At 45.6% G+C, this 13309-nt stretch overlaps 1 protein-coding gene across 4 annotated transcripts in view; it reads right to left on the bottom strand.

The window, feature by feature from the left end:
- NSD1 (nuclear receptor binding SET domain protein 1) overlaps positions 1–13309 on the bottom strand; it is a 62962-nt gene that overhangs the window by 10420 nt on the left and 39233 nt on the right. For all 4 annotated transcript variants that reach the window (XM_040573821.1, XM_040573822.1, XM_040573820.1 and 1 more), the window contains exons 14-22: positions 12908–13087; positions 12375–12531; positions 11878–12083; positions 11190–11302; positions 8231–8500; positions 6795–6911; positions 6006–6147; positions 5409–5515; positions 2106–2310 (exon numbers count right to left, since the gene is read on the bottom strand). In XM_040573821.1, coding sequence (XP_040429755.1) covers positions 2106–2310; positions 5409–5515; positions 6006–6147; positions 6795–6911; positions 8231–8500; positions 11190–11302; positions 11878–12083; positions 12375–12531; positions 12908–13087 — 1497 coding nt within the window. The remainder of the gene's footprint in view (positions 1–2105; positions 2311–5408; positions 5516–6005; positions 6148–6794; positions 6912–8230; positions 8501–11189; positions 11303–11877; positions 12084–12374; positions 12532–12907; positions 13088–13309) is intronic.

Genomic DNA, 13309 nt, shown 5'->3' with positions numbered 1-13309 from the left:
AAAATGGTTACAACAGGCTGAAAATCGTTCTCAAAACCAGCTATTAGTGGTCTTCTGGCAAAGCGCAGGGACTTTTCAAATGAGGTGCTTCAGGAGTCTATTTTAGCCTGTATTTTAATTTTCATTTCTGGCAGCAGAATACCAAGTACTCTTACAGCCTCGCGGTTATCTGCACAGTCCTGGGAAGAACTGCAAGAATCTGCTTAGGCAGGCTCAGAATTCATAATGGTATTGATAAACTGGACAAACACTCTTGTACCAACAAGGTGCAATTAGGTAAAGCAAGAGCAGGGCAAAGAAGGATTGTAGGAGGAAGAAACAGAATAAATACGTGAAGAAGATCAAGACAACACGACTCAAGGATGATAGGACAAATCACAAACTGAGTATCAAGTTATTTTTGCTAAACAAGTCAGATCTCATTTCCTGACAAATTTTATGTAAAGCACAAAATAATATTCTGTTCCATCGGTTTAGCACAATCTCAGTTGCAATACTGTTAAAAATATGTGTTACCAGAGTTTAAAAAAAAAAATACGGAGGGAAATGGGACACATTCCAGAACAGACCAAGAATAATAATTTTAGAAAAATAAGAGCTGCAAGGAAAGGCTGTTCATTTCATCTGGAAATGCACTTAGGAGATAAGAGTCCTCCAGTATGCAAAAGAATGGATACCGGAGAGGTGGCAACCCATTGTTATTTCATGTCAGACTCTCAGGAGAAGTTTTTCAAATGGAAACCCAGAAAACAGGCTAAATGCTAAAACCTCCAATAAAGGAAAATCTAAAGCATGAGAAAACCTGCCAGGATGTTCGAATGTCCTGTGTTAGCACACAAAAATGAGAATAGAAAGGTGATGTTCAGGACACTCTCACCCTCAGTTACTGTTTCCACAGGAATGACCTGTGCTCCTTGCTAGCTTTTACATCGCATTTGTTCAGTGATCAACCCAAGCTATTCTGTATAAATACATCACTCTCCCCAAAGCTTAACACGCACACTTTTTGCTATCTACAAAAAACGCCGCTAGCACTTGTATATGTTCTGGTAGTCAGAGCTGAAGGTGTTGAATGCTCAGCTCTGATTCCCTGTGGAGCTCCAGAGAAGCCCTGCTGCAGCCACTCTCCTGACAGGTAGCTTCAGAGACCTGGTTACACGCTTCCCAGCCTGCCTCAGGTGTGTTCAGAGAGTATTTCTAATAATGATGATGCTTACAGTATTAAATCAGAAGTGTTACAACTCCCTAAACCAATTACTTCAATGCAATTGCCTTTATTAACTGAATTTATAATTTCATCAAGCCTAATTGAGTGCTTTGCTGAGGTATTCTACTTCAAAAACTTATCTGGTATTGCTTATATTCTTACCATTTAATTCTACAGTACTTGATCCCATGTCAGGCTAACCGGCCTACCAAGACTCAGGTCAGACTTTTCCCTTTCTGAATATCAGTTAAACCTAAACACTCATTGAAGGTCTCATGAACCTCTGCAGTAACCAAAAATTATTGGAACAGAGGAAACATTCCCCTCAACCAACTCCTGTAAGACTTTTAAATGCAATTTAAGCCTTTTCCTCTAATAGATATTATTTACTCCTGAGTTACTAACAAACTAGAAACCGTTTTACCACTCATACAGGTTGCCTGCTTCTCTCCGCACACAACTACAAGTACTTTGGGGATTTTTTTTCTTTGTACTTTAATCTTTTGCGCCCTCATTTCACCACAAACTAGGAGATTCTGTTTCCTTCCTTAACAAAGGACTCGTGGCTAGTTAAGACATGTAGCACATTCTTCTTCTTTAACTGCCATTTTCCACCAGTGCTTCTCGTAATTCTTTTCACTTGGTCCTCTGCAGCTTTGGAAAGCCAGCAGGAATTGACTCTTGCTGGGCCTGCTCTCTGCCAGGCCCCAAGGATGGGTCAGTAACCAACGTGTCTGCAGTCACAGCATGGCACAAACCAGGGCCGTGCCCTGTGGGCCACGAGGCCTGTTAAAGAGAGAAAAATCTCTCTCATTTGCAGAAGATGTGAGGAGAGCAGCGCTGGGGAGCCCGCGCCCTCCCCTGCTCCGCTGGCAGAGACAAGCCGCACCGCACTGACCTGCGGGCCTCTTGGTCAGGTTGAGGCAGTCGGCGTGGTACACTTTGGGGCAGCCTGGCTTCTTACAAGAAACCAGCTGCCCTCCGTCCCCGCAGCTGAAGCACTCGTCCTCCCGTTCCTTCATCACCTCTGCCTGCGACCTGCGCTTCATCTGCGGCCGTCTCTTCATCTTCTTGGACTTCTCCTCGGTGAGGGTGGGCTGGCTCTGTGGGTAAGACAAGACAACACGTTAACACAGCCCCCTGCCATCCTTCCTCTTCCTGATACAGCGCAGAAAGCTGTCAGCCCTGTGACTGTCCAGTGGGATGTGATCAAACATCCCACTGCCAGCCATACCTGAGCATACAAAGTACCTCTACGGTGGTTCTTAATATTTGGCAACCAATTCACTCAAGTAAATTTTTAAGGAAAGAGTCCGGAATCCCTGCAACAAAGCCTGGTTCAACATGCAGTATGTGCAATTAGCAAGAGCAGAGCGAGGAGCCGAGGCCTGCCTGCTGCCATGAGGTCGTGCCACCTCTCACAGATGCCTCAGTCAAAGCAGTTGGGTCTGTCTCCTCATGCCCCTGACCCTCACCAGGAGCCTCTCCCCAGGCCTTCCTGGGCTTTTAGCGTTTCTCACCCCCATCGTCATTTTCAGCCCGAGTTTATTTGTGATCAGTTTCAACCCGTTCTCGTGTGAACACTGTTCTCATCCCACAGAGGTCACTCTCCCTCCCTGAAGTAACCACCAGGCTACGCCCTCCTGTTCACAAGCCAACGCTTTTAGTCTTCACCCCCAATCTTCCTAATGGCTTTCTTCTGCCTCTCTCGAGGTCATTTCTCCCAAATACAAGTTACAGAACTGCAGACTCTGCCCTGGATGATGTCCCCCAGGCCCGTGTAGTGACATGAATACCTCTCGGTATTACAGAATACCCTGAATGTGTTTGTTTCTTCACAGCTGCATGGCAATAGCAGCTCACAGTCACGCCAGGGCTGAACACCACGGCGGCTCCTTCTCCACCATATTACTTCCCATCAATGGCCTTACTGCAGATTTGTTTCTGCTATTACCCTCCAGGTGTACTCTGGAGTACTGAATCACTACCTTTCAGCCCATTTCCAGTACTTTGCAATTGCCCAACTGTCTCCACGCTGATGGCACCAGACACCTTTGTGTTATCAGTACACTTAAGTTCTCATGCTTCCAACATCTGTCTTACAGGCAGTAATGGAATAACCACAATTGGTCCCAAGATTGGCATCTCAATGGCTTAAGTGCTCTTTTCCCTGGCCTAAGGCTTCCTCTTTCAATGTCCCACACCACACCCTTTCAAGCCAGGTCCTCCTAATCCCCAGCACTGATCCTCCCCAGGATAAGCCTCCCATTGTACCAAACACTCAGGTTCACACAGATAATGACACTATCAAAGAACTACCAATTTAGTTTATCTAAACTGACACAAGCTAAATTTTATCCCATTTTCCACCTATTCTTTATGTCCAAACTCGCGTTCTGCACGCAGAACATCTCTGCGTGCTGAGACGGAGCCTGTGAGGTGGTTTTTGCATGCCTTTATTCTGCATAAACATTAGGCACTATTTTTGTCATTCTTCTCAAGATAAAACCAACATCTTTTTGAAACCTTTGTCTCCAGACCCTACAATTTAAGAATTCTGCAGTACTGACTATCTGGTAGCCCTATCAGGAGGGTGTTACACTTCTTGATGTTTGCCTCCCCTTCACACATAGATATTTCTGTTTTCATACCATCATTTCCACTAACAATAGGGACAGGTCAGGCCTTTCTTATTGTAAATGCAGGCAATGTAATCACCACAGGCCATACCTAAACTATCTCACCTATTCTCACCACCTAGCACTTAGTTACAAGGAGAACAAGAAAACGTTTCACAGTTAATTTGAATATCTAAGCAACTCTAGCATTTCTCACTTTTCAACTGCAGTACATCAGACTCCAGAACGTTCTTCCTAGAATTCCTAGTTAGAAAGGTCACTTTTAAGAGTTAACTTGAGTATATATGCAGTGAAGTTTTGTCTTGCTGTATCTTTAGGAATCTTAAAAAATGCATCTTTTGTTGGATGAATTAGACAAAAAATACCACCGAGGTACTGTTTGCTTGGCATTGTTTCCTAGCCCACCTCATCAAGATGGAATATATCACCTCAGTCATCACAATGGAACATTAATGCCAATTTAACGGCACCTTTCTCTGATTTCCATCATGCAACCTGTAATTTCAGGGCAAAAATGACAGTAGTCAAGCCACGTATAACATGGGAGCAGCACGAAAGAAACTGAACTTTAAACCACAACCAAAAAAGAACTAAATACACCAGATGTATAATTCAACTCATCCATCAACCTCTGAAGACACATCATTTTTTTCTTAAGTTAATTTGTCTGCAGAACTAAGCTCTCTGGGAAATTCGCAAACCTACCCTATATATTGACAGGGCTTAACAACTACACTGCTGGAGCTTTTAACCCTTAACTGTGGGTAAGCTGCTGGTATCGACATGCCAGAGAAGAAGGATTACAGACTGATTTGGTGAAGCTCTTGAAACAAACCAACAGCTGAGACAGATTTAGCTGGTGACAGCTGGGAACTGGGCCAAATGCTTCTGTCATTTCCTTTTCCCAGTGAGAACCAGCTCACAAGAAGGTATCGGAAATCAATTCCTGTTACTGCAACACTGCAGTTACAAAACACAGTTCTCCAAAGTCAGTGAGTTCTCAAATGTAGTGATTTTTCTACTATAGACGTAGCAAATGTATTATTCCTGTCTGATATGTACACTTGAGCCACTTAAACAAAAGAATGAAAAAAATAGGAACTTTCTTATTGCAGGAAAGATAGCGATGCAGAAGCCTTCTAGCTCTAAGGCAACTCGGAGCTAAAGGAATCCGAGTTTGCTGGCCTCCCATGCATTCTCACAATTTACTCAGGCCTTCATGTAGGGAAATGAGCTGAGCAGAACTTTCCTGGTTATCCAACAGAAGTCTTTCCTGTGTCTATCTTTTACTGCTCTAGAGTGACTGAAATTGCCATGATAACCAGCAGAAAATTCTGAAAAAAACACATTTATTTACTGTTTGGTTGGAGCACGTCTTCAGCAAATTCAGACCCCAGATCTGCACTCTCAGAACGGTAATTTGAGCATTCATCTCAATTCAAGCAGTGTTCTCAAGACCACGCTGAAAGTGGACTACCCTTCCCAAAATATCTGCAACAAATGCACCACATCTATGCAGAGAGGTCATTTGGAAGAACAAAAGCTTAAGGGAGGCATCATACCTTTGGCCGCACTCCTAGGAAGCCACTGCAATTTGGAGCACCACATTTGCAAACTGTCTTTCCATTTCCCAAACATTCCAGATTGTAGTTGAAAGTCAGCTCAGTCCCTGGCACAAAAGCAGATAAAACCCAAAGAAGTTGTAACAACCTATGTGGCAGAATGCCTTATTGCTACTGCTAGAGTAAAAGCACTTTTGAAATAAAATGACACAAATGACCGTCCCAACTACGTAAGGGTACCAAATATTCTTCTCAGCACAGATCTGTGGGAATTAAGAATTACGTGTATCCTCCCTCACTCTCCCACCACATCCTACAGCCAAAAAGGGCATTCTGTCCCATACTGTAGGATGCTTAGTTCCATTTCTTGGACCTATAAATTAAATCTATGAACCTCCATTTATAGTATGGATATGTTTACGTTCCACTATGGCAGTGCTGGTGTTGTAGCTGGTGTGAAATGAGAAAAATTAAGCGTGGAAACAGAAAGATTAAGCATCTCCCCAGGTGAGCTACATACCCTCCTCTCCCCTCCTTTCCTTACAGAAAGGTTCCCATGCTTTTAACTGCAGGTACTGACAGAATGGGGTTCCTTACCAGCTTTGATATTTACAATTGCGAAGAGCCCAACCCGAGTATCACCATTCACACACCATTTCTGAGTCTCACAGTTTGGCTGGCAGCAGTGGTTCATGAACCGAGCGTAATTGCCCTTTGGGCCAGCGTCAATGATTCTGTCCTGGAATTGCAATTAAAAAAAAAAAAAAGCACATTCAATAACTGCCACATCCCACTCAAGCCATTGCGGCAGAGGTACCAGTGTGCCAACAAAGTCTTTTTCGGTAGTGAGAAGTGCAACAACTGAGACATCTGGTGTCTGGACATGAGGACATCTTGCAAAGCACCTGAGTATGCAAACACGTTTTAACCAAGTGTTAAGTGCAGGTGTCAGTCGCTCTGTTGCCTGGACAATCAACAGATGGCTGATCAGTTTCCACACTGATGTCTCTGATCAGACTTGGCAGAACACGCACCAATACAGACTCCTGCCCAATATCATCATCTTAAAAGGGGCACAGCCTCCTGGACAGCCATGAAGGCACTACCACTGCTTTCTGGGAAGTTAGCACTCTCTGTAATGTCAGGACTGAATAAACACCAATGAAGCTGGTTCATACTTTGCTCCTGATTTTAAGATCCAACCTGAAACTTCTCTACGGCACATTACGTCCATTCTTTCAGTCTTCACTTTAAGTGGAAATGCAGACCAGCTCATCAGTGTCTCTTAGCACCTTTTTACTTGCTGGAAAAGAGCACTATCATGCCTACCTTGAAATAATTTTACTTCTGGCTAGGCTTCTGGCAAGAGAAGTTCCTTCCACATACCTTATCCAGTGTCAACATGTAGAAATTGGTGATGTCGTGCTCCTGAGCATAGCGGATTCGGGCTCGGCACTCCTCTTCATCAATTAGCTCCCCAACATACTCGTTAACAAATTCACCCTGCCACAGAGAAAACAGACTGATAAGATATGACAAATTCCCTCCGAGATGGAGGGACATCCACCTTTGTGCTAAAAATTAGTTCCTGTTTCCTTTGTGGAATTTTTTTCATAATCCTCCTCTGTGCTTTGCAGTTGGTTTGACCTATAATTTCATTAAGAGCCCTGAATTACAAATCCATTTTACACACAGAAACAAGTAACTTGAAATAAATTAAATAAAGCAACAATGGCCATCAGATTATTCTCTGTGCTACAGACAGAACTAACACTCAGGGACACCATGAACTAAACCACATGTGTAGTTCTTTTCTGCAAAGCTCAAGGCACTGCATAACTGCATTCCAGCTGGAACAACATCCTTTTGGGGACCTACCACACTGAGCATGATACACCAGAGGCACCTGCTCCTGCAGTAAATCTGTGGTGTTCACCTGCAGTAAGTACTACAGAGACCATTACAGGGAACCACAGCTCTGCTCCACTGGGGCCAACAGGTGCCTCCATTAAATAATTGAGTTTTGCTGTTTCCAGACCGTCTGTTAAAAGTGAAACATAAGGTGCATGAAATGGCAAAGAGACCCTCTAACCTATATCACAGCAGGCAGCAAAGCCTAAACAGGACAGACTTGCATTTTTCCCACAGATATCAAGCCTTCCCTGACTGCCCTCTTCTACTCCTTTTTCAGACATTCTTCTCCTACTACGCTGTCTGTGGCCCTCTGTGTCACTTCACTGTTTCTTAGCTTTGGGGTTCTCTTTGCTGGAAAACTCTTCCTTCTTCATTCAGCATGGATGTGTGTACGCAGAATAATTACTCTCGGGATTTAAAATATGCATACAAGTATTTTAGCTGCCTGCAGATACTACTTTCCACAATAATTACAGCCATCTCTAAGACATTACTCTTTTGAAAGAGTCAAGGCTTGGTCTCAGTTTGTGATACAAGACTTATACTACAAGAGCCTCGCTATTCAAGAACTGGGGACATGGGTGTAATCACTGTTCCCCATCTGAAAATCCTGAGTAGTCTTTTACGTCAGTATTCTGGTACATTCATAACGTCTACCATCCTTACAGACAGATTATGCAATCATCTTTCTTATCCTGTGGGAAATTAACATAAAACATTTTCTTAGTTAGCTGAGCCAAAACATGCTTGTAGGACAGTAAAAAATTAATCCACTTCTTTCCTGAACAGCATTTTATAGCAACAAAGTCCTTCAAATTACAGAAGACAATTTTTCAAATCTATTAAAACTGACACTGAGCAAGAGAGAAGTGGCAAGAGAAAGCTGCATGCAGAAGCAGAGCACGTACCTTTCTGATGTCTGTTTTGGCTTGCAAGCCCCAGCCTCGTGCCAGCGTGCGGAAAATTTGTACCTCGGGATACTGCCGCTTAGAGAAGCACTGGTTCTGACAACGTTCCCCTGCGGGGCAGACCAGGGGGTGGCACTCGTAGAGCAACATGCGATTGATGCATTCAGAGTCCAGGCCGCAGGGGTTTTCGTCTGTTGGTTTACAGTTGCACCGTGGTATCTCGGACAGGTCTGCAGTGAAGATCTGCACCTTACCCACCGGCCGGTTCACCTTGAATGCACACGGAGGATGTTAGCTAATTAAGAACAGGTCATCACGACACACACTTCTGTGCTCAACCTTTGCCCATGAGCCGACAGGCTGCAGTGCAAGTTACAAGGGGTAGGACGACACACACAGGCGTGTATGTTTTTTTTTTCTGTGCACAATACTTCAAGAAGTGAACGTTTAGAGGGAAGAGCTAAGGAGGATGCAGATCCCCCATTAGCACCACCTGGTACCGTGTGTGTTCTGCATCCCCAGAGTGGGGAGAGGCTGCAAGGTGTCCCCCTCCCAACACCGCTGTGACCAAATCCAGCCCAGATGGCCCAGCGCTCTAGCTGGGTACACAATATACCAGTGACCGACACCGAACACTTTCTGGGTGTAGCAGCACCTTCTCCAGTCTCTGAGTGTCAGGTCCTTCTCTGTATTTTGTTCTTACAGCCCTATTTTTTTTGAATCTGTTACCTTCAAGCTGTTCTGTGCTCTCAGCTGTCACTAGGAGAACCAGGCTGGCATGCCCGTGACAGAGTACAGAGGCTCTACCTACGCACCAGGCCACAAGCAGTTAGAGCTCCCTACCCAACTTTCCTGCAGATGTAAATCAAAGAAAAAACAGACAAGGGTTGGGGTTGGAAGGCCCAAACAGGAGCTCAGAGTTAAGCCAAGGAGCTCTCTAAAAACCGCTCCTGAAGGAAGCAGAGCGCAGCACCAGGTGGAGAAGCGACTGGCTTGTCTTTGGCACGAGCAGGGTCCTTTGGTTTTGGTTAAAGGCAGCGAACGCTGAAAGGCAGGCAACAGAGAGTCAGGACTTTGGAGACACACTGAAGAAAAGCTCCTTGCTGTTCTTTGCCCAGGCGAGCCACACCATTAGGTCCCTTTCCTCTCCCAGAACATGGAGATTGTTTAGCAAAACTCTTCCGGCCTTCCCCCTCCCACACCTTCTCAAGTCCCACTCACACAGCAGTTTCTGCACTGGCAGCCTACCACAGGCAGGCCAAGCTCTTACCCTCTAATTTTAAAAGCAAACCTTGCAGAACCCCCTGATTAATCTCTTAACAGTGTCCCCCCCCTCCTCCTCCTCCACTCTCTTTCTCCTAGTACTGCCTCCCATCTCTCACCGTGTCGCTTTTGCGTTCTCTGCTGCTTCCCATCTCTCACTTAAACTGCTAGCTCATCACTTCAATAACGAGTCACAAGGTTAGGACTGTCCAGCAGTGGGGAGACAGAAGAATACCAGTTTGCTGCTCTAAACTACAACGGTGTCTGAGCAAGATCAGCCCCTCAGCATTCACACACACCCAGCAGACACGGCCCTAATCACCAAGGCGCCATTGGTATGAAATCAGCTCCAAAACAGGGCAAAATTCTTGGACTAGCCACAATCCTAATCCTGATGTGATGAAGGATCCCAAATGTATTTTGCAGCCGTCTCTCGCACTGGCACTCCTTGGGATAGACCTTGAGCTGCTGATCTCATTAGAAGGTCAAGCAAAGGAGCAGACACAGCCAGATTTGTCCGTTCCATCCTCAAGCTTTGGCCAGTTCATGGAATTCTCGGGCAAAGTGATTCCTTTGCTTTCACAGAAACAAACAGCTTGCACATAGACCTCCAAAGATCTACCACGGCTAGTGACTGTAACCAGTATTATTAACATTAGAAGTGTTTTTCAAAGGCTCAAGACTATTTACAAAATTCCTTTGTTTTGCAGCCAGAGACAGGCTTAAAAATACCTAGAATGAGAAACTGATTTCCTCTGCTGGAGTTGCCTGGCCCATGCTGCTGCCACAGCATTCAGCCGTGTTCTTTACACTGTACAGTACACTCACACAGTATATACCTGCCTGCCTCAAAAGTCTAGCTATAAACAAAAAGTGCCAGCAATCAATTAAGCTTTCATAGTTTGCCACATAAAAAAGGGAAGTAGCAGAAGGAAGCAATGAAAAAGAGGAACACAGTCCCTGAGTCACTAGGTTTCGGATCACTCTGGCCCATGCCCCAACCACATATACCTGCCTGGCCCTAACTCTCCTCTCAAATCACCTCCATCCTGTAGGAATTCCTTGAAATAAATGGTGCTCCACTTCTACGTCAAAAATCAGCCCTAAACCTGGCTGTCCCCAAAACTCAGCAAAAAGGATGGTGTTCCAGCACATATATCTGTTCTAGTGTTTCCGTTTAACCGATAAACAAAAAGAACCAAAACCACCACCGAAGAAACCACCCCACAATAGCAGAGATGAAACAAAGATACCGTCACACTCCACTGTGGGTTACCATCCTCCCCTCTGCTCCACTGTACCCTGACCATCTCCTGTCCCAAACCACCTTGGAGGCCCGCCTTGCCACCAGTACCACGCAGAATTTGAGCACAATGGATGATACCAGCACTCTCCCTAAGTCCCCAAGGAAGGGACACTCCTCTCACACCACACAACTGCCACAGAACAGCAGAGAGGGCCAGATCTCTTCCAGCAAAGCAGAGTACCTCTATCACTGATATCCAGCTTCCACACAGCTCTGCAGATACATGAATTGTTTCTGTGGAGGATGACTGAAGATGCCAAAGGGACCAAAGTAACCTTCAAATGCGGCCAGATGCCCAAACAGTAGAAATGTTTCGGTATACCTGGAAATCACCTGTACCGACAGCTCAGGACTTCTCTTCTGCACCTGCCCCCCCTCACTTGCCCTCACCTTGATGTGTTTGTAGGGAGGAGGTTTCTTGTCATTCTTTTTGTCTTCCTGAAGCTGTCTCAGTTCTTTCTGTGCCTTCAGTTCTTCAAATCTTACCGCAGCTTCGTGAAGAGCTATGTGAAATAACAGTGTGTGTTATGAGGAATTCCCCCTGCTCACACAGAGGTGGGCTGCCAGGATCCACCCAGCACACAGCTCCCCAGACAACACTCCCTGGCAGAATACTTTTAGAGGCAGAGGGTCACAGGGAGAACAGGACAATGCAGTAGGGCAGTCACAGGAGTTACAGTGCCTGTGGGTGAAGAAGCATCCAAGCTGCCAGCTAGCTTTGAGTGTTTTGGGGAAGAGCTGTCAGGCAGCGTCAATTCCTAACTCTCAAGTGCACTTTTATACAGATAGCGACTGTACTAGACACAGGGAAGCTGACAGAGCAGCAGCTTGCTCAGAAAGAGGAGCTACATCAGAGCTAGAGAAACACTCAAGATCTACACACCCTTGGCCCTCTCTGTGAGCTGAGACCCACGAAAATTCTAGGTGTGCACGATGATAGATAAGCAACAGTTCATTCTGCAAATTTAATTCAGCTTTAGCTCTAAAATGGTATTTTTCTTTGTTACAAGAAGATCACTTCTCCAAACAGGAACAAAGAGAAACAGAACACAGACCTCCCGGGATGAAGACAAATTACCTTTCTTGTATATGCCATCCACACCCTTCCCCATCTTGTCTTTGCTGCTGACGTCGCCTTCCATGTACGGGAACACACGAGCCTGGTGGGTCCACAGGTAATCCTTGGAGCCGAAGAACAGCACAGGGAACTCGCCGATGTCGTGTTTCATTTTCTGGATGTTGACAGGAATTGTCCTGGGATGGCAAATCTCAGCTGGCCACCACCTACAACAGAGGGAAAGGCATCTGAAACCTCTGACTTCCCCACTTCCCCCATGGCCTCAGAAGCATGTTACTTCATAGAGGCATGGGGGGAAAAAAATTGAGGGCTACCAGCAAGGCTTGGGGGAGAAGAGGCTACTGGAGAAGGAAGGCATGCACTTCAGCTGCTACGTGCGTGCTAAAAGTCAGAGGCTGCTGGACTGAACCCTGCAGAGCCAAGCAGCTTCTCACCTCAAACACCATGATCACTGCATGAAGAGGGGATAGGGACAAGTCTGTTCTACCTTCACCTACCTGTAGCGCCCAACTTTCACCCAGACTACTTCCTTGTAGTGTGGCTTTTTGCCTGCCTTGCAATCGTTACAATACCAGCTTCCCTCTGGCATCTCAATGTTTAGACACTCACGGTGAAACGCAGCCGGGCACGACTCACAGCATAAAAGGCTGCCCCCTGCGAAGAAAAGGAGGAGGAATTTATTGAAGTCACGGGGCAGAAGCCCTGGAGTACACAATTCTAGACAGAAACTGCTGGGAGAAGGGCACGATGCTCTTCTGCAAACCCTTTTCAACAGCTCGCGCCCTACCTCTGCTGCACAAAGAGCCCTTCTAAGGATCCAGAAAAAGTCCTAGCCTGAATTTGGACTTAAACGGGGATGTATAGGAAGGCAACCTGCTCTATGCAGTTCTGCAGTTCTCACCAGCACCCTCTGCACAGGCAAAGCTTCTGCCTGCTATAATGATCTCCTCCCACGGCACTTCTGTTGCTCTTTTGTCATTTATGTCAGGGCATCACTCGACAACAGGGGACCCAGTGGACACCGTCTCACCTTCCGAGCAGACAAAGCACCAGCTGACGTTGACGTGCTCATGGTTGCGGCAGCCCCTCCGTGCAGTGAAGTGGTTGGGGCAGATGATGCTGTTGGAGGCGAGGACCACGGAGCCAGCAGCGAGGCAGAAGTCATTGGAGTGGTATGCTACTGGGCACCGCACGCAGCGCATCAAGCGGCCTGCCGTCAGAACGTATCAGAAACATGGTGAATCTCTAAAGGAAACTGAGTTTTTATTTCCTCCCCAAACTACTCTCTATTGATATTTGAGCTCAAAACCATAGGTGATTTTTGGAAATGGAAATTGACTTTTAATTTCTACAGAACATCAAATTAATAAAATGAAATATGTATAAAAATAGATCTGTATTTGTATATAATACAATAGAAAATCATATTATT

Source organism: Cygnus olor, chromosome 14, assembly GCF_009769625.2.
Source record: "Cygnus olor isolate bCygOlo1 chromosome 14, bCygOlo1.pri.v2, whole genome shotgun sequence".
NCBI lineage: Eukaryota > Metazoa > Chordata > Aves > Anseriformes > Anatidae > Cygnus > Cygnus olor.
The sequence above is the reverse complement of the archived record's forward strand: the minus strand, read 5'-3'. Positions and strand labels throughout refer to the sequence as shown.